Here is a 22,587-nt window from a genome sequence, read left to right as displayed (position 1 = left end):
GCCCTCCTGCAACTGCCAGAGAACACAATTCCAGCGGGATGAGGAAAACCTCTGGCCAAGGGAAATTTCCAGAGGGCAGCTTTCAGACCAAGTGTATCAGGAGCTACATTCCTGAATGCCATCCCCACTCAGGTTTATAGGCTGGAGCCCATTTACTCACTTTTCAAAATTGAACAGGGGGAAACGGATGCTGTTCTTAATGAAGAGGGTGAAGTTTTCTGCTTCTAGCATGACAGGTCTGCAGGGAGAAAAGTAAAGGAAATTGATTATTTGGAACAGGGCGGAGTACTGCAGGGCTGGCCCAGCCATTAGGCAAAGTGAGGGGACTGCCTCAAGTGGCAAATGTCTCCTGGCTATTCCTCCTAAGCCCTGCTAGCCATTTCCCTCTGTTGGAGGACAAGGGCTGTCTGTGCTTTCGGTGGGGCATGTCCTGACCTCCTGAAGCAGATTGCTGGTGAAGTATATGACCACCTTTTAATCAAATGAAATAACCAAGTGAAATAAGATGAAATAACTCCTTCCTTGGAGGTTTTTAAGCAGAGATTAGGTGGCCATCTGTCACGGATGCTTGAGTTGAGTTTCCCCGCATTGGAGGGGGTTGGACTAGATGACCCTTGGGACTCCTTCCTAATCTACAATTCTATGATTCCATGATCTCTGATAGTGGCAATATAGTTCATGTTGAGGTTTCAGGTTTCCGTGCAATATTTTTTTTTTAAAAAAATTGCCGTATATGGGGGATTTCCTCATTTTAAGTCAGGAACAAGCCTATATTTGTCTGTGAGGCACTAAGACATTTCATGCATCCCCCAGTTGGGGCCTGGTTATGATGCTCAAGTCACCTGAAGCTGGAAGGCACTGGATCAGTACTGGGATAACTGTCAAAGAACCATCCTGTCCTTCCATGTCAGATTAAAACGAATGGAAAAGCTAAGCCACCACCCACGCAAGGACATTTTTGGCCTCAAGAAATATTTGACTACAGACAAGAGTTGGCAGGTCTGCTGGGCATTATTTGACTAGTCAGTTGACTAGGGCGCCAGCTCTGATTGAAGGTTCACAGTGGGGTCAATGTTCCTTCTCTTTGAAACAATCACAGTCCAAGCACTTACACGTTTACATTGTCCACCTCTGCTGGGCACCAACCCTGGATCTGACAGGTCTGGAAAGTGGAATTGTAATTAACACATCGGCCCGTCAGGATCCCTGCAGAAGGAAACACTCCATCAGGAAAATGTCATGGTAAAAAAAAGCAAAGCTCAGCATGTCAGGAAGCCATGCCTTCATTTAAGGACTACTTGAGAATTTGTAGTTCACCTCAAAAAGCAAAACTGGATGGAACTCTCCAGCTCATTATAAGGGGTCCATTGCAGTCTCCACGCTCTCCTCAACCGCCACCCAACCACCCGACTTTTGATCAAGCACATCCAATCCACTGTGGGGCAATCCATGACTGCCTCAACCTGACTGAACCCCAGGTCAACCTGAACTGGCCTGATTTGGTTTGGGAGCTGATTCAGCTAGAGCCTGCGGGCAGTCTTAATCAAAATAATCTCTAAAGCCACATTATTCTTTTTAAACCACAGTTTTTCCTGTGCTGGATGCCTGTCCACCAGCCTTGTTTCAACACAACTCAAGAACGTATGGTGGGGAAAATAAGTTCCACACATTCCAACTATTTATCCTTCCCGTCATCCCAGAAATTGTTCTAAAAATAAAATTCTGTACAGAGCAATCCAAGTACCAACCAGCCCCTGCTTGGCTCCCCCCCCCCCCCCGGACTGTCACAGCATCATTCATGTGCCCTCAGACCATTGGGTATGAAAAAGTAGGTCAATGGTGTATAGATCATTCTGCCAACGATGAGCCAAACCCAGTACATTTCACAGTGACAATGAAAGGTAAAGACAAGCCTTTCATTTATACATTGTTCCTTCCTTGTCTGTTGTCCGTTGCTTACCTGCTCCTGTGGCGGTGGGGACGGGCTTCTTGCAGTCTTTGTCCCCCTTGCACTTGTACCCCGGCTATTTATGAAACAGGAAAGAGAAGAGATGGGCAGAGAGAAGAAACCTCTAATGTTTCCAATATTAGTTCCCAGTTACCTTGTCCCCCTGTTCTGAGATGCTCAGACTCCTGAGGGAGCTAAGAATATCTTAGCTCCCGATCCTCACCCTGTCTCATTCACCATCAGTCCTTAAATTTCTTTTTTGGAGGGAAGGAGCCCATTAATAAAATCCATGAACTCCACCCCACCCCTTTCTCTGCCACCAATGTAGCCAATTAGTGTGAGCAGTTCTGAGCTAGACGGTGAAGGCAGCTTTTTATACTCCAAAATGAACAGGCCAGTGCGGAACGTCAGAGCTGCCACCAGCAAGAACACCGGACTGGCTGTGCCCACGTTGCTGCCACTGTGCCCCAGCACATCCGCTTCAAGCAAGCTACATGGCGTCAGGAGGGCGGCTCTGCAGCTCTGCCCCACCACACTGACAGCTTCTGCCACCAGGGTAGTCTTCTCAAAGGAATAGCTAAGGAGGGAAGCACAAAAGGCTAAGCCCCTTTTTGTCTAGAGCACAGAAGACATAGCAGGAGAAACCACAGCCCCAGGCCACCTCCCTTCACCCTCTCTTGCCTGACCTGCTTACATCAGGGCAGACGCCTTGGAACTGGTTCTTCGTCACAATGAGTTTGGTGATGATCACAAAGACCGATGTTCCCTAGGAGCAGGTGGGAGCAGGGTGGGAAAGGAGGGAAAAGTTCACGTTGTCGCAAGGAAGGGCACAGAGAAAGAAGAATGGTGAACAAGTGAGTTACCGCAGTCACAGACCAAGAAAATAAAATGCAAAATTAAACCCAAACGACAAGTTGAAGAAGGGTATGCCAAGTGAAGCAATGGGTGGGAAAGAATCAGAGAACACCCAGGCAAGGATCAAAGCACAGACTAAGAGACGGGGACAAGCAAACATTTCTTTATGAGCCTGCATGTCCACATCGACCAATGTTAGTCAGCTGCAACCAACTCTCAATAAGCTTGCAAAAATTCACCATACCAGACCTGTGACTATTTTTGCAATGGATTAGAATTTTAAAAATAAGACCCTGAGGCAACGAATTGGAAAGGAGATGCAATTGTGCATATATTTTTTAAAAACAACAACACTTTTCTTTTTCTTTTTAAAAAACCCTCCCTCTCGCTTCCTTGAGCACTCACTCAAGGTTTTCCACCACTGGGGAGGAAAAGGTTTTGGGGGGTACCCTTCCTTCCCAGGGAAAAAAGTTACTGGGGAGGATTTTTTTCATCAGAAAGGGTTAACCTTTAATGCTGTATTGTTTTTAACACTTGATTGGAAGCCACCCAGAGTGGCTGGGGAAGCTCAGCCAGAGGGGCGGGGTATAAATAAATTATTATTATTATTATTATTATTATTATTATTATTATTATTATTAACCCCTCCCTTTTCTCTGGCTGTTCTTCTGCAGCTACTCAGCCATATGCACAGTCACTTTTGCAATTAACATTTAAAAGGGAACTTGTGCAGAGAACCTGCATCCTGTACACCCGTGGTTTTCAACCCAGTGTGCCGTGGCACCCTGGGGTGCCTTGCATGATGGTCGGCACCACTGGCCTCTGTCCCACTTGTCTTCCCTCCCTCCTCTGATGCCCTTTTGCATCTCTGCCTCCCAAAGGCTTGCACAGCCGTTTACTGCACCAGCCCTGGCCACAAGCTCCCCAGGCGAATGGGGCCTCTGGGGCCGGCCAGGGGGTGCTGGTTGCCAGGAGCAAAGGCTGCCTCAGAGTAAGGAGGCAAGAAGGTGAGGGAGCCAAGCCAGCCAGTCCACCAGCCCTTGTTACTGGGAATAGACAAACAAGTACAAATGTAGACTTGCCAAGGACAAAATTAACAATATTTAGAAATCATCTGTATAAACACAGTATTCGGTTAAGTTTAGGATAAGTACAATCTTTTTTTCACAGGTGTATTTTAACAATTGTTATTCTTTTCACTTGTAATTTTATACTGAGTACAAAAATCCTTTTTATTTTTCAATAAAGAATAACTTTTTTTTAAAGCTGTGTAATTTCAATATAATCTAAGGATTTGTATGGCACACTAGTAAAATGTTCCACACCTAGGGGCGCCTAAATACCTAAAGGTGTTCACATGATTAAAAAAACTGAATTCTTGCAGCTGCATTTTTCACACAGGCACTAGGAACTGAGATTGACCCTGGCTCCTCACAATGCTTACATAGATGGACAAACAAAAGTAAGAGAGGCAATGTGGTGAGTGTATTAGAGTATTGGCATGAAACTGGGGAGACGCGAGTTCAAATCTCCCCCTCTCCCGCACAGCTTACCTGGAATCTCTGGTTCATAAAATGAAGTAACTAAATTTCCATGTAAAGTGATCCTGAAACAAAGTCCCACTTTGAAACAAACAGCACAGAGCAGCCCTTATGTTCTGGAATGTCAAGTCTGGAAATAAGAAGCCACAACTCTTAGGAGAAAATGAGTTTCCCTTTTTCAAGCATCTGCCTCGGGACTGGGCAGGAAAACAAAAACAGAGCTGGTTTCTGTGCTTGGAATTACTCTGAATTTTCCAATAAGTAAGAAGGAAAGTTCTCTTCTGCACCACAACTTTCCCACGTCTGCCAATGAAAAAAGGTTACTCAGAGTTTCCAAAACATTTTATGGCAGTTCCTCTCCCCTGTTGTAGTTTTCGGCAAGCAAAATTGAAACATGTGGCTTAGAACTTGAGCTCCTATGAACAGAGTTCCACTGTTGGGGTGTTTCTGCTGAAGGACGGGGAAAAGCATTTTTTTGTTGATTCTTCCTCCCCCTTGCAGCTCTCTGAAAAGCTGCTCAGCTCTGGCTGATGCTGGAGTTTGGAGGTGTCCCCTCCATGTCTGAGCCTTCACTGAACCGCACATTCCCTTTACTCCATTTAGAGTGCACTCCCACCGCTGGTTTGAAAAGCAGGATACACACATTAGCCACAATCCATATTTATCTTGTATCAGTCCTGCCGTTCCTTACTAAATCTTGAGTTTTGATGTATTTTACCCAAACCAGCTTCGATCCAAAATGAGAAAAGAACTGTGTACATGTTACCAGCTTAAAAAGCAGCAAGGTTGTCCTTTTTGTTGGATCGATATTGGATCGAAGTTGGTTTGGGAGGAAACACATCAAAACACACTATTTAGGGGGGGAGAGATAGGGTGCAGGAAAGATATGGATTGCGGCTAATGCTGTGTGCACACTGTGTTCTGAACACCAGTGGGAGCGCAGTGGATGTTTCCACAGCCAAAAAATGACCTAGCTGCATTTTAAACAAGTGATGTTGCGTACACCATCTCCGTCCTTTATGCCTTTATGAATACAGTGGTACCTTGGTTCTCAAATGGTTTAGTTGTCGAACAAATTGGCTCCTGAGCGCTGAAAACCCATAAGTAAGTGTTCCGATTTGCAAACGTCTTTCGGAAGCCAAACGTCCAGTGCGGCTTCCGCTTGAGTGCAGGAAGCTCCTGCAGCCAATTGGAAGCTGCGCCTTGGTTTTCAAACAGTTTTGGGAGTCGAATGGACTCCTGGAACAGATTAAGTTCGAGAACCAAGGTACCACTGTAGCTGTAAAGACATTAGCAGATTATTATGCTTATCTCCAGGACATAAAAGGTTTCATTTGCTGATCTCTGCTGATTAAGATGCTGTTAAAAGGCACAGCAGCAAGCCAGGATGATTTTCTACCCTGTTCAGGTGCCGTCTTTTTTAAAAAAAAATTAATTTAATGTATCAAATATATGTGTTACCCATTTGTGTGGTGGGGCGGGGTGCAGGAAAACTGAACCATAAGACAAACAGCAAAGCATACTATAATCCATTAATGATGTTCAAATACAACAACTTGCATGATGGTGTATTTCACCTTAAACCCCCCCCCATCTTTACCTTGGTGACAGATGCTGGGGGTGTAACATGACACAGTGCTCTAGCTGGCAAGCACTGCCTGTGGCTGGGAGCCGCCATTTAAATTCCCCCCCCCCCCTAATTCCCCGATAGAAACTGGGCGGGGAGTTGAAATGATGGCTGCAGCTCCTTCAGAATCAGGAGCACTGGGCCCAGGAGATGGGCGGCCCCTTCACAGCCACCCAACATTCCTGACCCATGACCTGCCATGCAGAACAGGAAATGCCTTCAGATAATTTTCTAAAAATGCTTAAGGATGAAGGAATGCAAACTGCTCGGTCTAGCACATGGGTAGGCAAACTAAGGCCCGGGGGCTGGATCCGGCCCAATCGCCTTCTAAATCCAGCCTGCGTATGGTCCAGGAATCAGCGTGTTTTTACATGAGTAGAATGTGTGCTTTTATTTAAAATGCATCTCTGGGTCATTTGTGGGGCATAGGAATTTGTTCATTCCCGCCCCCCAAAAAAATATAGTCTGGCCCCCCACAAGGTCTGAGGGACAATGGACCAGCCCCCTGCTGAAAAGGTTTGCTGACCCCTGGTCTAGCACTAAGCAAAAGGGGGGACAGTTGATTCCCACCCCTAATTGAGGAAGGTGTGTGCTAGGAGATTACACATTTGCTGTTTCCCTGAGTGGTAAAGAGCTTCAGGGGCTGTGCTGCCGGGATGAGTTCTCCCTGTGTACAAAAGCAATTGAGTTCTTGTTTTCTTTGCAATATTTGTCCCCCTCCCACTTCAAATAGGCAAGCAGTCTGGAGGCAAACAGACATCCCACACGTAGGTAGCAGCTGCTGAACACCCCAGTTCCAGTTCCAGCTAACTTCAGCCAACCACAAGAGTCTGACTTTCTCCCCATCCTGCGGGTCTGTTTTTGTTGCCTATTTAAATTGCCAGTGCTGTTTCTCATGTACACAACTGCTGAGAACCGTCCCATATTCCAGCCCTGCTGGCAAACTGCCCATTCAGGAGACCATAAAAAGTCATTAAGAAATACAGATGGGTCCTGGTGCATACTTTTAAGGCTATAAACCAGCACAGGACCCATTTGACATGGCAATCCCCCCCCCCCCCGTCCCCAAAAAGCTGGGCTTTACAATTTATTTGATGCCAGTTTAAGACTGTGGTATTTGCATATATTTGTTGAAAAATACTGGATTGTATTTATGTCAAAATGCTATTGGAAAAAATTGGAAAATAAAATTTATTTTTTTTAAAAAAGAGTGTGTGGTATTTGCAGGGAGTTGGGTGGGGTGTAACAGGGAATGGGTGTGTGTATCTTTATTATGATGAATTCTGTTTTGATTCTATTGTATTGTTATGAGTTGGCTGGTGGTGCGAAGGCGGGGAGTAGGCTGTATGCTGAAACTCTTCTATCCCCTGTCCAGCAAGTGTAATATAAGATGGGATTAAAATTCCTAGAAGAGTCAGGCTAGCTTCCTGGTGAGGTGATAGCCTAGGTTATGAGGACATTAAGAGAACAAAGGAAGTGGATCTGTGCCAGATACCAAACTTGCTGGTAGTTAGAAAGACAAAGGTGAGAGCGAAGAATTGAAGGGTGTGAGCTAGAAGCTGGGAAAATGCTGCATGCTGGGAAGCCAGAAAGTCAGAGTGATGTTTGATTTGTGTGTGAATGCAAGGCTGTGGCTATGGGATAAACAAGGCCCTCTTGGAGTGTTAATGCTGTGAAAACCTCCATCGTAGGCTCAGGTTGTATATATGTGTAAATAAGCCATATATCATAACAACACCACAATCTCCGCTGTCCCTCTTTCCAAAGGAAGCACAAACCTTGGGTAAACCTTGGAACCTCACACCAATTGGATCTTGGGGTGGCACACAACAGTATATTGTTCTTATTCAACACCACCCGAGGATTTGTCTGGACAAAGGGCGGTTTAAAGATTTAAAAATCAAATAAATGAACATGAACGCTCTTTTATTAAGCCCCATGAAAACTCAGTTTGCGGTGACCAAGTCAAACAAATTGACAATCCTATCCTGTTGTCCCCAACTCCCAGGCAGAGGTCCACATTCAGCTGCCTGGGTTCAGTCCACTTGCAAAAGCTGGCAGGGACCTCAGGACGCCATATCCTTGACTAAGCCTTACTCTTGGATTCCACCCCATCCATCAGTTTCACTGCAACATGCAGCAAAAATCAGAAACAATTGGGACGAAGTTGGTAGCTCCAGAATTCGGAGCAGTTGTTCCTATCATCTTTGGGGGTGGGGAGTGGGACCAGCTCATGTTCTTAACCGCAATGTTTTCTATTCATGGAACTCTTCTTCTGCATTCTTTGTATTCCTAATGGGCCTGAGCATGTTTTGGGAATTTCCTGCTCAGTTGGGGAACATGAAAGCAACGTTAGAACTCTGTTACAGTTCCAATGGGGTTGGGGGGGAACAGCATAGAAGGGTTATCTGCGGTCCTGAGAAGTACAGTGTGTATATATTTAGAACACAAATTGCTTGTGCTCACTGACCTGTCTCAGATTTGATGCTGAAGGTACAATGAAATCTGAACGCATATCCATAGAATATTCCGACTCAAGACTCCAATAAACTTTTATCTACAGTTCTGCTGATGCCAGTTACTTGCTGCCTTAGATCCACAAGAAAGGCTCTTCACACCTTCACCTGTACTGTATTGCTACCAACAATCTTCCTTTATGGCACCGTTTGCCATGGCAAGTGAGCAAGCATGAAATCATTAAGACACTTATTTTCCAAGAAGGCATTTAGAAGTGCTTTGAACAAGGCTTGCACTCAGGTGTGATTCCCCAGGGCAGGAAATACTCACAACTGAGCATCTGAAATTGTGCAGCTATGTTTGTTCTTTTAAAATACAGACACCATAGGCCCTGATCCTTTTCCATTTACTGTTTGTGTGCAAACACAAATGGCTCATTTGCACCATTAAAATATTACGTATGTATATCTGGTTCATGCCTGCACATTTATCACTTGATGGCTGCAACATCAGGGGGTGATTCGTATGACTGAATGGCAGGGGCAGCACATCCTGTTTTGCCTCCTGAGATGAAATGGGAATGTGTCGCCATGCTGTCCATATCTGGGAAGCCGAAGGACAGCCACTGGTGGAGAAGCGATGCCAGTGCCAGTGCCAGTGCCACTTCTCCACTAGCAAGGATGAACCAAGAACTCAGGCCACAAGTTTCAATGTAAGGAATAATTCCTACTCAAGAGTTGAACAGAAAAACGTATATATTCTGCTAAGAATAACAGTTTGAAGCTGATAGTAGATTTAAACACAACGTGTAAGTCAATAGTTTTAAGGTAAAACGTTTAAGTACAGGAATAATGTAGTTTCAAATATGCAGTGATATAGTCTAGAGGTACATGAAATGCCAGTACACAACAGTTATTTTGTACAAGTCTCAATGGCAGTCAAAAGGAGTCCATATTATATAGAATCAAAATAAGGACTAAATAATCAAATAGGGCCGAAAAGGAGTATCCGGAGTGTGAATCAGATGTACGACTCAGTGGTGGTGACCAGGACAGGGCCCTGTTTCAGAGTAAACGCCTTCTTCAGCTCGGTTTTTTGAGGACTATAAATCTGTTAGAAGTCTGTATCATTTAATTCTTTTATGTTTCTTTGTCGACACGCGTCTTAGGTAATGGAATGCTCCCAAGTTTTCTTGCGTTTCTCTGAGCGTTTTCTGGAGCGTTTTCCAATCTACTATCAGCTTCAAACTGTTATTCTTAGCAGAATATATACGTTTTTCTGTTCAACTCTTGAGTAGGAATTATTCCTTACATTGAAACTTGTGGCCTGAGTTCTTGGTTCATCCTTTTTAGTGTATTTCCAACAAGAACTCCAACTTCTCCACTAGCGGCACGGCCGGGGGCACCCATGGGGGCACTGTCTTTTCAACTTCCACCACCTGAGGCAGCTACTTCAACCAGCCTCATGGGCAGGCTGGCCATGCTGAATGGGTCATTCTAGAACAGTGGTTCCCAACCTTTTTTTGCCCATGCCCCACCTAAGCATCTCTAAAATCCTGAGCAACCCCCCCATGACATATAATTATTATTATTCAAAAAGTAAACTCATATTCACATGGAGGAAGCCTAAAAGGCCATTCACTGTTAATGACTCATTCTCAAATTGCCCCCCCTTAAAAATCAAATTGCCCCCCTGTGGGGCGTGTGCCCCATGTTGGGAACCATGGTTCTAGAACATTCTTATCACTTCACAAACAATGTTATTCCATGGAATCAGTCAGCATATGCATTCCCTTGCTAGTAATCAGGTATATAGTAATCTTTCTTACAGAAAGTGATGCACAGTCATGCACAAACTATACCAGGGAATATTTTTCTGAGAGGGGAGCCACATAACCGCCCCCTGCCCCAAGTTATTGCTGAAGCCATACTCTGCTGCTGAAGGGTTTGCTGCTGCTTTATTGGGTCTGTGCTACGGGTTATTGTATAGCTTGTATTGCTTTTTTCTGATTTTATATTATACTTTATGCTCTCAAGTAACTTAGAGACTCCTTACATAGCAAGGGACTATTAAATTGAAATGATGACGACAAAAATAAAAATGATTGATTTATCCAGATATCAACAAACCAAACGGCCTACCCATCTTTCAGCCTCAGGAGAGCTCCATACCCTTTCAACCCAACTCCCTCCCTGAGAACTTCGTGAAGGCTTACCTGTGGAGGCGTAACATAATCAGCCGTGTCCATGACTTGGTTACTGTACTTGCCAAAGCCTTTCACCTTGGTCACCACAGAGGACTCAATGGAGGTGTCTCTTATTTGGTAGGCCTTCTCGTGCAAGAACACCCACCTGCAGAACGGGGGTGGGGGTGGGGAAATAGACCAGTTAGCAAGTCCTCTAGGGCCCTAATGACAAGACACAGAAAATAATGGTGGACTAATTTACATGAGCAAAAACCACCCTGATCTTTTACTGCAGGGTTAGCTAACTTAGTGTGCTCCCACTGTTGTTGGGCTCCAGCTGCCATCAGGATGGCCGATGGTCAGAGATAATGGGAGCTGGAGTCCAGCACACTGCTTACCCCTGTTTTGGTGTCCCAAGCATTAGCATTGTTAACGGAATAGCTCCCTATGACTACTAGATCTTGGGGCCAAGTAGCTTCTCCTCATGCTTCTGCATAGCCCTGTAGTAGCGAGGTCACAACTTCCACATTCTCTCAGCTGTTGCCAGCCAGTTATCTCATTTTGGGGTCTCCAGCTCCCTCCCTGTGGGCGTAATCCATTTCTATTGCAGTCAGTACAGATGTTATGAATTTGTTTGGCATTTCAAAAGCCTCTTCTGGTTGCCTTGTTATGAGAATTGGGGGGTTGGGGGCTTTCTTCAGAGAAGGAGTGATGAGGTGATCTGCTGGAGCACAAGGGTAATTGACAGCTTCTGCTTGCTCTGGCAAGCAAAGGAAGTGATGATGTGAGGCTTTCAGGTCCTTTTAAAATGAAGTTTGAACCATAAACATACTATTTTCCAGTTCAGACGTTGTCCTATCTATACCATTAGCCCCCTGCCCCATAATAGCAGATCCCTCCCAGTTATTGCTTCCAAAAAAAAATGCTGTTTCCCACAACAGGCCTCCCTGCTAGGCAATAAATGACGATAAGCCCTGTAGGAGGGCGTTTAAAAGAATGTTTTTGTCCAAACCAAATTGTAAGGCAATTTTTACTTCGCATCTCATTTTTTGTTGGGTGCTGCCCTCTAGCGCTCAGATTTATATTGATTTATCACAGCGATAGATAGAAACGCCATCCATGTATGCAGCTGATGGCTCTGACAACGGTGACTTTACCAAGAAGGAGGCCAGGAAGCATATCAGCACTGGCCAAATGGAAAAATTTCACCTGAACACCATTTACTCAGCAGCACATCCCACTGATTTCAATTAAGCCTGCTCCCCAATAAGAGCATGTGCTTAAGAATGCAATCTGTAATGCAGTTTGTCTAATTTGGATTTCAGTGAATCACAGATTGTAAAGGGCCTTTCTATCATCAGTCTGATTTCCCGCATACAGCAGGGTGCATATATTATCCCTCCAGTAATTCTTAGATGGTGTCTGTACCTTTTATGGGATATCAGACATCTAGCGCTGAATCAAGCACATCCATTGGCAAACTGTTCCAATTGCCAATTATCTTCCCGGCTAGATGTTTGCAGCTAATTTCCAGTCTGAGGGATTCAGTCTCCCTGCTGGATCCCTCTTTGGTTGCCTAGAGATTAAAAAATGGCCTCCGCTATGAGACATCACTTCCTTGTTCATCCCTTCCCTTGCTCAAGAAGACCATGTGAGCCAGGCACAGCTGATGCCATCCCATCCATACCAGAATGACAGCCTTTGAACATCACAAAGGAGAACAAAAAAAACAAACCTCATGAAGTATCAGATGCCAACATTCAAGGTTGGAAGCCACTAATGGATCAAATTAAATTAGATATTTCCCCCCTTCCATACCCACTTAGAACTTGGTAAAATGCTAACAACATTAAGCACACGATCATTTTGAAATGAAGCTGGCAGGTCAGTTAAATGGTCCATTTATTTCCCTCTGTTTGATCAACTCAGAAGAAGTAGAAGGGTTTATCCTATCTTACATCACTCCTTTCCTACTGCCTTTGCCAAAGACTGGAGTTTTGCTGTTGTAGGCAACATACGCACAGGATCCAGTCCCCTCCTCTTGAGGAAGAGCTTTTATTGAAGGGATGTCGCATTTCCCTAGCACTCAGACCACCCCAGTTTTGTCACTGGGGAAAATGCCCTGTCCCTCCAGCAAGGATGCTGATATTTGCAAGTGCTGTGTGGAATGGACTTTGCCAGCATGAGGCTCAGAAATGGTGACAACAACTTCTCTGCTGGGTCAACACCATTTTATATTGACTACTTGGTAGTTACAAACTAGGGAGGCTAAGAACAACCCCAGCACATCACTCCAGTGCGGCAGCAGGCAAGAGAGAGTCAGACACTAGATGGGTTATACCAGCCTGGCCCCCATCCAAAGTTCTGGGCTACAACTACCATCAGCCTATGCTTGCTAGAGCTCATGGGAGTTGTAGTCCAAAACATTGGGGGGGCAGATTGGTAAAAGCTGGGTATATACCATCACCCTGCAATAATAATCTTTCATTTTAGGAAGACCATGTACTTTCCCTCACCCTGGCATCTGAACCATACCACACCCATCCAGCGAATGAAGCCAATGTCTATCCCTTCTATGGCAATGCATCCTGTCTCCATTAGGTGGTGATGGGATATCCTCCTACTGCTGTAGGATGACATGAGCATAGTGCTTTCAAGTGCGTGCGTACCTAAACTCTCTGTTTGGAGGTGGTGGTCTCCTGATTCATGCCACGGTGCATCTGCAGCAGCACAACCAAACAGACACCTTCATCTGCCTCAGCTGCAACAAAACATGTCTCTCCCACATTGTTCTCCACAGCCACAGCAGGAGTTGCAACCTTCCAGCAGTTACCCCCAAAGGCACACTCCTCCATTGTCTCCCGAGACAGATGGATGCCAACAAGGTGTGGAATGAGGGCTAACAAGAGCATATTGCTTTCAAGTGTCTACCTACTTAAACTCTCCATTTGGGGGGTCTCCTGATTTAAATATTTAGCGGGGGGGATGATTTGATCCCCTTTCCTTGGGATGGGATTGATCTGTTTGCATAGGGAAAAGTTCAGTAGCTGGATCTGAGAAGTCCCCCTCCCCAAATACTTACCCAGCCCCCCTTTTCTTTTTTCTTGCCCTAATTTAGAACATAAGCATGGAGTTTCCCCCACAATCGAGAGTTATAAACCTACCTCTTAGTAAAATGGAAGTTCCTGAAGGTTCCTCAGAAGCTAATGGAATCCATGACCACGAACATATTTCATGCTTTGTGGTACAATCAATGTCATGCCAATTCCTAGACTCCATGCGCCAGCTTTGAGCAGCATGTCCATTACACAGACTACAAATGCTTCGCTAGGCTGTGAGCCAAATGAAACCCTGCGAAGGGGGGGTTAGCAGTACCTGCATCGTGTGACACAAGAGCCTTTTCAATCCACATTTACTATGTAAGAATATAAGACGGTAAGAAGAGACACCCTTCTGGGTCAGGTCAAAGGCACATCTTGTCCTGCATCCTGTTTTCTCAGTGACGAACCAGATGCCCATGGGAAGCCCCCCAAAGCAGGACCGGAATGAAAACAGCACTCTCCCCACTTGGTATTCAGAGAAATGCTGTCTCCGATGGTGGAGGAAGTGCACAGCCAACGGCTGCTACGCACGGACAGCCTTATCCTCCATGAATATGTCGAATCCTCTTTTAAAGGCCTTCCATGCTAAGTGAGTAAAGAATTGCTGTGACATGCAGCATCCCCAATCTACATGTGTTAACTTGAGAGCCTGCATAGACCCTGCAACTAATTGTGGTTTGTACAGGAGTATCATGTATCCTTTCGATCTGTGCAGAATCTAATAAGGCATCACAGGCAGCTAAAGGCTGAAGTGCGGGAGCTCGTTGTGATGGCTCACACAGCAATACCTGCAGGAGGTTCACAACCAAACCCTCAAGTGGAGCCCAAAAATGTAGGCACACACAAACTCAGCAGAAGAACGTTTAATCCAATAGGTCCAGTGCTATTTTTCTAGAAAAAGAGGTGCTGGAACTCACAATGAACTCCTCCCTTGTTCTCTTATAATGGCGATGGCACTCACCTGACAGGTGCCGGAACTGAGTTCCGGTGAGTTCCAGTCACTGCTTTTTTTCTTTAAAAATGTTTGTGGATACTCTCATTTTCCTACTCATATTGAAATACTGCCCCTCAATGAGGTCAAAATTAGATTCACAAAATGTTTAGGGGTATGCGTCCCCCCCGAAAAATAATCACTGGTTCCAGCTGGAAAAAAACACCCTGAATAGGTCATCAACCAGCTGTCAGATGCCTGGCAGAAGAGATATGTTTTAACCAGGGGTGAAAGAAAAGAAATGCAAACATTATTGCAAAGAAGTTCAAACCACTAGCATGAAGTTGGCATCCTTCAGAGAAAAGGAAAGGAGTATCTGTTCTTTGCTTATTTCCCTCATTCTCTGACTTCTGTTATTCTGCCACAAGCAAACTGGAAAACCTCACTGTCATCTCAGTCACTTGCCAAAATAAGGAAAGTCTGTCAATTACTCTGGCACCTGATAGCCCTCACACTACTCAGAATAAATATCATGGAACTGTGCTCCCCTGAGTTCCCCTTCCACTGCGCTGCTGATCCTAGGGGCTGATGAAGAACTACACATAGCCAGATGTGCACATACTCCTTCCACAGAGGTAAGATATATAACCTACTGGTTAGAGAGTTGGAATAGGACCTGGAAGACCAGGGTTCAAATCCCTACACAGTCAGGAAGTTCACTGAGTGACCTTGGGCCAGTTGTTATCTTTTGGCCTAACCTACCCCACAGGATTGTTGTGAGGAGAAAATGTGAAGGTAGAGAACCATGTATACCACTCTTAAGTTCCTTGGAGGAAAGCTGAGATTTAAATGCAATAAATAAACAAACAAATAAATAAACATACATTCTATTTATTATTTTTGGATAGCAAGACAGCAATTACCTATTGCTAAACATCCCAAGTAGGCTAGTGATATGCTTAACCTTTTATTTTGCATGGGATGCAACAGAATTCTGAGACAGCGCCAAGTGAGACTGCTACCACACTGCACTTTATTCTTGTGGCCAAGGGTGTATCTGTTCTGTACATTAATTAGGCAAAGATTAGCCAAAGGCAGCATCACTTTTGAATTTGTGTTGCTGATGTGTTCTTCTTCCAGTAAGGAAGCAATGCTCTTGAGCTTTCCGGTTCATAAGGCAAAACAATGTGGATAAGCTGAACACCGGTTTAAAAGGCCAGGCCAGCTACAGGTGTCGTGAGAAGCCTCAAAGAAGGTGGTGCCAGGAAGCAGATCAGGCAAATCAAAGTGTCAAGAACAATGAACTTTGCAATACAATACAAAACCCTCCCAAACCCATTTCTAGCTGTGAAAGTGTGGTAAGAATCTCATCGCAAGCAGCAATTTATCTTTCAGACTACCCACAACTCTCTGGGAAACACCACTGCAAATCATCCATGCTCATAGCATCACACAGAAATGAAACAGGATGGTTATTTCGCTTGCCGGCTGAGAGATTTCAAGTGCTATGCAACAAGTCCCACAATTGCACTGCATGTGCGCAGGTGCGGGGAATTTTTACCAGTGACAACATACTGCAGTTTAAGTATGTGAAATATGGACTACCTTGAGGACCCCACGCATCAGATGGGTAAAACACTGTAGTCCTGATCTAGCTACAGTGTGTGGTGACTAATAGCCCATTCCAAAGCATGTTTATTGGAAGTAAATCCTAGTAAGTTCAAGGGGGCTTACTCCCAAGGAAGTCTCCATAGCATTGTAGCATGGGTCCCATTGAAACTACTATAAGAAACAACTTGTGACTGAGGTCACATTGCATTCAATAAGATGGATGGCCCAATCTTATGCATATTTATGCAGAAGTACCATACTTTTCTGTGTATAAGATGAGGATTTTTTACGGATGGCTGCGTTGAAGTTAAATCCTTTGAAGACAGAGGTCCTCTGGCTGGGTCGGGACGACATGGGGCTGGGGGGCCAACTCCCATCTTTTGCGGAAGCTCAGTTAGTGCCGGCACCTTCTATCAAGAGCTTGGATGTAACCTTTGACGCCTCCCTTTCCATCGAGGCGCAGGTTTCAGCCACAGCAAAGCTGGCATTTTCCCACGTCCGCCGTATCAAGCCGTTGGTCCCTTACCTTTCTCGCCCTGATCTGGCCACAGTTATCCATGTGACGGTCACCTCCAGGCTTGATTATTGTAACTTGCTCTACGTGGGGCTGCCCTTGAAGCTGACCCAGAAACTCCAGTGGGTGCAGAATGCCACAGTGAGGCTCCCTACGGGGTCCTTGCCATGGGATCACATTCATCCAGTGCTTTACCAGTTACACTGGCTCCCAGTGGAGTACAGGGTCAGGTTTAAGATGCTGATTTTGACCTTTAAAGCCCTATGTGGCCTAGGACCCTCATACCCACAGGGCCACCTCTCTTGGTATGCCCCGCGGAAGACCTTAAGGTCCACGAATAACAACACTTTGGAGGTCCTGAGCCGCAAGGTGGTTAAATTGGTCTCAACTAGGGCCAGGGCCTTTTCAGTACTGGCCCCAACTTGGTGGAACGCTCTGTCACAAGAGACCAGGTCCCTGCGGGATTTGACATCTTTCAGCAGGGCCTGCAAGACGGAGCTGTTCTACCTGACCTTTGGTTTGGACTCAGTCTGACCCTTATGTTTCCCTCCCCTTATGATTTTGATTTATGGGCTACTACTAAAATGAAGCTACATTTTAAATTGTATTTTAACCCGTATTTTAATTAACTGTTTTTTCTTTAATGTTTTATTGTAGTTTTATTGGTGTTAGCCGCCCTGAGCCCTGTTCTGGCCAGGGAGGGCGGGGTATAAATAAATTATTATTATTATTATTATTATTATTATTATTATTATTATTATTAATTATTACGTTAAAGTAATGTTGAAAAATTGGGCTCGTCTTATACATGGGTAGTGCAGAGGGGTGATCGGGGATTGGTTGCCGCCGGGAGCTAGAGATTGTCTGCGGTGGTATTGCGGGTGATTGTTGGCTGCAGCAAGGGCTTTTAAAAATTGGCTGCTGCAGTGACAATTCAGTTGGGCAGGCGATAGGCAGCTGCTGGCGGCTTGCGGTCAGATGTTTGGTGGCTTTTGCATCGTCTGCAATAGGAAGCTTTGCTCAGGTGGGCAAGGGAATTTCAGCAATCTCCCCACAAAAGCTGAACGGCCCTGGGCAATCCCCCCTCAAAAAAGCTCAACAACTCCGGGCAATCTCCGCCTATTTTCTTAATTTTGGGTCCCCCAAAATAGGGGACGTCTTATACATGGGAGCATGTTATACACAGAAAAATACGGTAAGTTGCACTATGCTTTGACAAAACAAAATTTAAAAATTCATTCCAGTAGCACCTTAAAGACCAACTTTGTTATTGGTATGAGCTTTCGTGTGCATGCACACTTCTTCAGATACTTCAGATTCTTCAGGTATCTGAAGACGTGTGCATGCACACGAAAGCTCATACCAATAACAAACTTAGTTGGTCGTTAAGGTGCTACTGGAAGGAATTTTTTATTTTGTTTTGACTACGGCAGACCAACACGGCTCCCTATCTGTAACTATGTTTTGACGGTTTTCACTCCCTAGTAAATGTGCTTAGGACTGCAGCCTTAGTCATAGGGAACTAATACTGGATTAGAGCCTGTGCATTTATTGCACTGCTAAATAATTGTCTCAAGAAGAACAATGTTCTTTAGTCTGTTAGACCCCTGGGAGTGGAGAGGGAAGAAAGGATTTACAGCCGAGTTTCCCCCAGCAATGCAGTAGCGGATAAGAAATTGTGTTGCCCCCGGAAGAGGGGAGTATGCATAGGGGAGAGAGAAAGTAATGGGCAAGGCCCAAGCGGCTATCCATGCTAATGGAACTCTGGTTAACAACATCAGGGTTGGGGTGGGGAACAATTCAGTCCAAGCACTCAAGCTGAGATGGCAGAGGGGGGGGGGGTGGGGGGCTTGGCCTCCACCTATTTCCTGCCATCAGCCCCTCCGTTCATATTCCTCTGGAAGGATGCCCAGGAAACAAGTCTGTGCCTCATCAAGCAAATGAACTCCCACCAATCTTCTGGCACTGAGTGCTTGCAGGCTATCTATTTTCAGGTGGGATTCCATCATACACCAGCAAATTCAGGTTGTGCAATTAAAGTGGATTTGGTGTCCTGCATGACAAATCCACTCCCAACTCCCAAAGATTGGACTTTTTGAGATAAGGAAAGTGACCGGGAAAATGCACTTGATGCAATGGTCGTCTTAAGGTCCTGATAAACAAATCAAAGTGAATACCCAATGAACAGACATCACCTAATCATCCTACAAACAATTCAGGTTCAATGCTCATCTGGAAGTGTCCACTGTTGCAATGCCCATATATTACTACCACCTCTGCATATAACCAGGACACTTGCTAATATAGCTGCCCTCTCTCACCATCCCTTTCACAACCCAGAATAAAGCTCATAATTATTATTTCATATTGTACTTTTATAGCCTCTTCCCAACACTGTTTATACAGGGACAGTCCCACTTACCGTATCTCCATGCGACTTCCTGGTAATTAGACAACACTAATCTGCTTCACAGACTTTGTAGAGTTTACCCTCACAAGCAACCCATCATTCCATTTAACAGATCAGGGACTGAGGCCTGCAGTCAGGGACCTATGTGGGGCCAGACTAGAAGTCTTGAACTCCAAAGCTCCAAATTCAAGGCCCTCCATTTCATTGCTTGACTCACAGCAGTGGTGTTTTGTTTTTGTTGTTAGCTGAATCCTGCCCTCTTACCTGCAAATATTTATTTTACAAAAACATTATGTACTGCTTGATTGTAACGAAACTAAGGGGTTGACAATATATGTTCATTCTCAGTAAAAAATAGTTAAAAAGTAGTTAAAAACATTAAAAAAACAATTAGAATCAGGAGTAAGCTAAAAGAGATTAAAACATATTGACATCTACCTGTTTGGATTAGCTTGCTTACAGAAAAAATACAGTGAAGGTGCCTGCCTGATGTGAATTGGCTCCAAAGTATAGGTGCTGCCTTTTCACAACAATATCAGTTTCAAAAGTGCTTATTCTGTTATAGCATACACAGGCACACATCTCACATCAGTCCCCCCCCCCTTGCTGGGGGAAACTGAGGATTTATCGTCTTCCCCTCATTCCGCTGGCTTTCCCGTTCTACTCATTCCAGAAAGCTCTCTGTTAACTAGAAGAAACCATCTCCTAACAATTATCTCCCATAAAGAGACCTTCACGGGCCATTAGGAAACATTAACATTCTTTCGCATGTAAGGCAAAACCATATCATGGACCTATTTAACTGTAATCAATAATAGTAAGCCCAGGGCACTAGGATACCCAGCAGTGATCCCGCCCCCTACATCTCTCTGTGTGCAGCAAAAGCTGTTTCCATATTACTTCTTTTTTTTTGACACCAGATGGCCTTCACAGTCACTGTTCCCTAGGTAGCTGTTGGCTTCCATAATTTCCAACTACAGTGGTACCTCGAGTTTAGTACTTACGGTAATTCGTTCCGGAGGTCTGTTCTTAACCTGAAACTGTTCTTAACCTGAAGCACCACTTTAGCTAATGGGGCCTCCTGCTGCTGCCGTGCCGCCGGAGCACGATTTCTGTTCTCATCCTGAAGCAAAGTTCTTAACCTGAAGCACTATTTCTGGGTTAGCGGAGTCTGTAACCTGAAGCGTATGTAACCCAAGGTACCACTGTACTCATAACCTCTACCCCTATATAGTAGTTGTCTCCTGTAGCTATGATCTCCATGTGCGCACTCTCTCTCTCTCTCTCTCTCTCTCTCTCTCTCTCTCACACACACACACACACACCCCTTCCTGCCGAAGTAGTTTATAAAGTTGGTCAGCCTGCTCACAATCCACTAATGTACCTTCTTATAGAGTTACCATCCCATGTAGTCATCCCCCAAAAGGCTTCCCTCCTTTACCCCACCCCCCAATATATATTTTTCTCCCAGAAACAACTTTAAGATGTCAGTGAGACTACTCCGGTATAAACAGTCTCAGGAAAAACAGAACACAGAACCCATCCCAAAGCAGTTAAGTGAACTGTTAATCGCCTCCTTCCCAAACTGTCCCAGCTCCCCTGAGAAATGTGGGAAAATGCCTTCTACCAGGTCAGACCTTTTGGCTATCAAGCCCAGCATTGCCCACTCTGACTGACAGTGGCTCTCCAGCGTCTCAAGCTGAACTCTTTCACATCACCTGCTCCCTAATCCTTTTTCCTGAAGATGTGGAGAGATGGAGCAGGGGGCTTTCTGCAGTCAAATCATGTGCTGTCTGCCACTAACCTATGAATCACGTCCTTGCTTCAGTTATTCATACAGATCTCCCACATTCAGCACACTGATAGATTTACTTTTCCAGGAAAGACACGCAGCTCCCCCATCTCTGTCTGTTCAAACGTGCACATGTCTCTCTTCTTTGCTCACATTCAAATGAACACCCAACCCATAGAGTAGAATGAATTCAAACAGCTACCAGGAGCCTCTTGCCCTCTGGTAAAGCAAATTTTATCATGGCATGTGGTAAAGTCAGCCTCTCTGTGAGGCTGGATGCTCTGGCTCGGGTGGCAAGTTTGCAATGGCACAACATAGTGCAAAGAGTTATCAGAATCCTTCCTTTGCTGGAAGAAATGACTATACAGTATGTGTGGACAAGCTTGCCTACATAATCACACGTCCAAACAAAGTCTCTGAAGGGACAACATGAATTCAGCTGCTTGGTCTCAGGTAAACACATGCCACAATAGGCAAATAATGTGAAGCACTTCTTCAGTTAAAAAGCAGCTCCTTTTTGTCTATGATTCCCTTGGGGCTATCTAAGGGCAGAAGCCCATGAATTTGTACAACATCCCCTTAGGATGATAAAACAAGGGTTTTCACAAATAAAATTTGCTGTGGCCCTGAATCCAAGTCTCCTGGCTCTCCAAACAGCTCCTCAACTCCAGACTTGTGAGAGATGGTAATCATTTTCTATCCGCTACCCAAACCCCACAAGCCAGAGACAACACTGTCTGCAGCCTCGTGGGACCATAAGCTTTCCTGCTACCTGCAACTGCACGTTCCTTTTCCAGAGCTGACAGGCATGCCTATGTGAGTTATTATTTCCTTAGAGATCTTTGCAAGTTTGGAGAATCCAAGTGAAAATCTCTATGTATTTCAAGTCTCCCTTACAGGAACAAGTTACATTTAGAACCATTCACTTGGCACAGTGCTATTTTTCTAGAAAAAGAAATACCAGAACTCACCATGAACACCTTCCTTGTTCTCTCTTACAGTGGCAATGGTACCCACCTGAGAGGTGCTGGAACTGCGTTTTGGTGAGTTCCAGCTGAAAAAAAGCCCTGACTTAGCAGCCTTATCTACCTGGCTTCTCACACCCATCAAAAATAAGCTGTTCTCCGTTACTTCCCCAACACCTTCCTTGTTCTCCTGTCCTCTACCAACACCTTTGTGTAAAAAGTTGTCACCTCTTGAGCGATGATGATTTGTGGGGTGTAAGCCCTTACCTTGTTTCTCCTACAGCCACCCTCCCTCCCCCAAGTGAGAATATATTTCCCCCATTCACATGCCATCCCTCACCCAATGAAGTAGGAAATGATCAGCAGCTGGACGGCCCGGTTGATCACGCCGATGGTCCAACTTTTTACCACCACCGATTTGGTGGTTTCATAGGTGAAGAAGTTTGCCACACAGTTCATGCCGAAGGAAAGCCTGGGCGCCGAGGAGCAAATCCAAGATGTTCTGCAGACCGGACTGGAATGTCAAGGGTGTTGTGATGGGTCTATGAGTTGTAGACACGGAGATGTAATCTGTGCAGGGAGAACACTCAGAAGCTTTTTGAAAGGAAGAAGTTTTGCTGGCTCCCTCCTGCTGTTGCCTCCTGCTACTC

The 22,587-nt window shown here is 45.0% G+C and overlaps 1 protein-coding gene across 4 annotated transcripts in view; it reads right to left on the bottom strand.

Annotated features, from left to right (window-relative positions):
- The window catches only part of P2RX3 (purinergic receptor P2X 3), a 29,511-nt gene extending 6,924 nt beyond the window's left edge, over positions 1-22,587 (bottom strand). The window contains exons 1-6 of one of the 4 annotated variants that reach the window (XM_083626063.1): positions 22,278-22,587; positions 10,644-10,779; positions 2,643-2,714; positions 1,961-2,024; positions 1,113-1,206; positions 161-238 (exon numbers count right to left, since the gene is read on the bottom strand). In XM_083626063.1, the coding sequence (XP_083482189.1) occupies positions 161-238; positions 1,113-1,206; positions 1,961-2,024; positions 2,643-2,714; positions 10,644-10,779; positions 22,278-22,396 (563 nt within the window). In that variant the 5' untranslated portion in view covers positions 22,397-22,587. Of the gene's footprint in view, positions 1-160; positions 239-1,112; positions 1,207-1,960; positions 2,025-2,642; positions 2,715-4,356; positions 4,475-10,643; positions 10,780-10,875; positions 10,893-11,011; positions 11,639-22,277 lie in introns of those variants that run through there. The other 3 variants (XM_083626064.1, XM_083626065.1, XM_083626066.1) reach the window with 3 other exon arrangements.

Source organism: Podarcis filfolensis (genome assembly GCF_964270895.1).
Source record: "Podarcis filfolensis genome assembly, chromosome: 1".
Taxonomy (NCBI): Eukaryota; Metazoa; Chordata; class Lepidosauria; order Squamata; family Lacertidae; genus Podarcis; species Podarcis filfolensis.
Note: the sequence above shows the minus strand (reverse complement) of the source record. Positions and strands in the feature narration are given on the sequence as shown.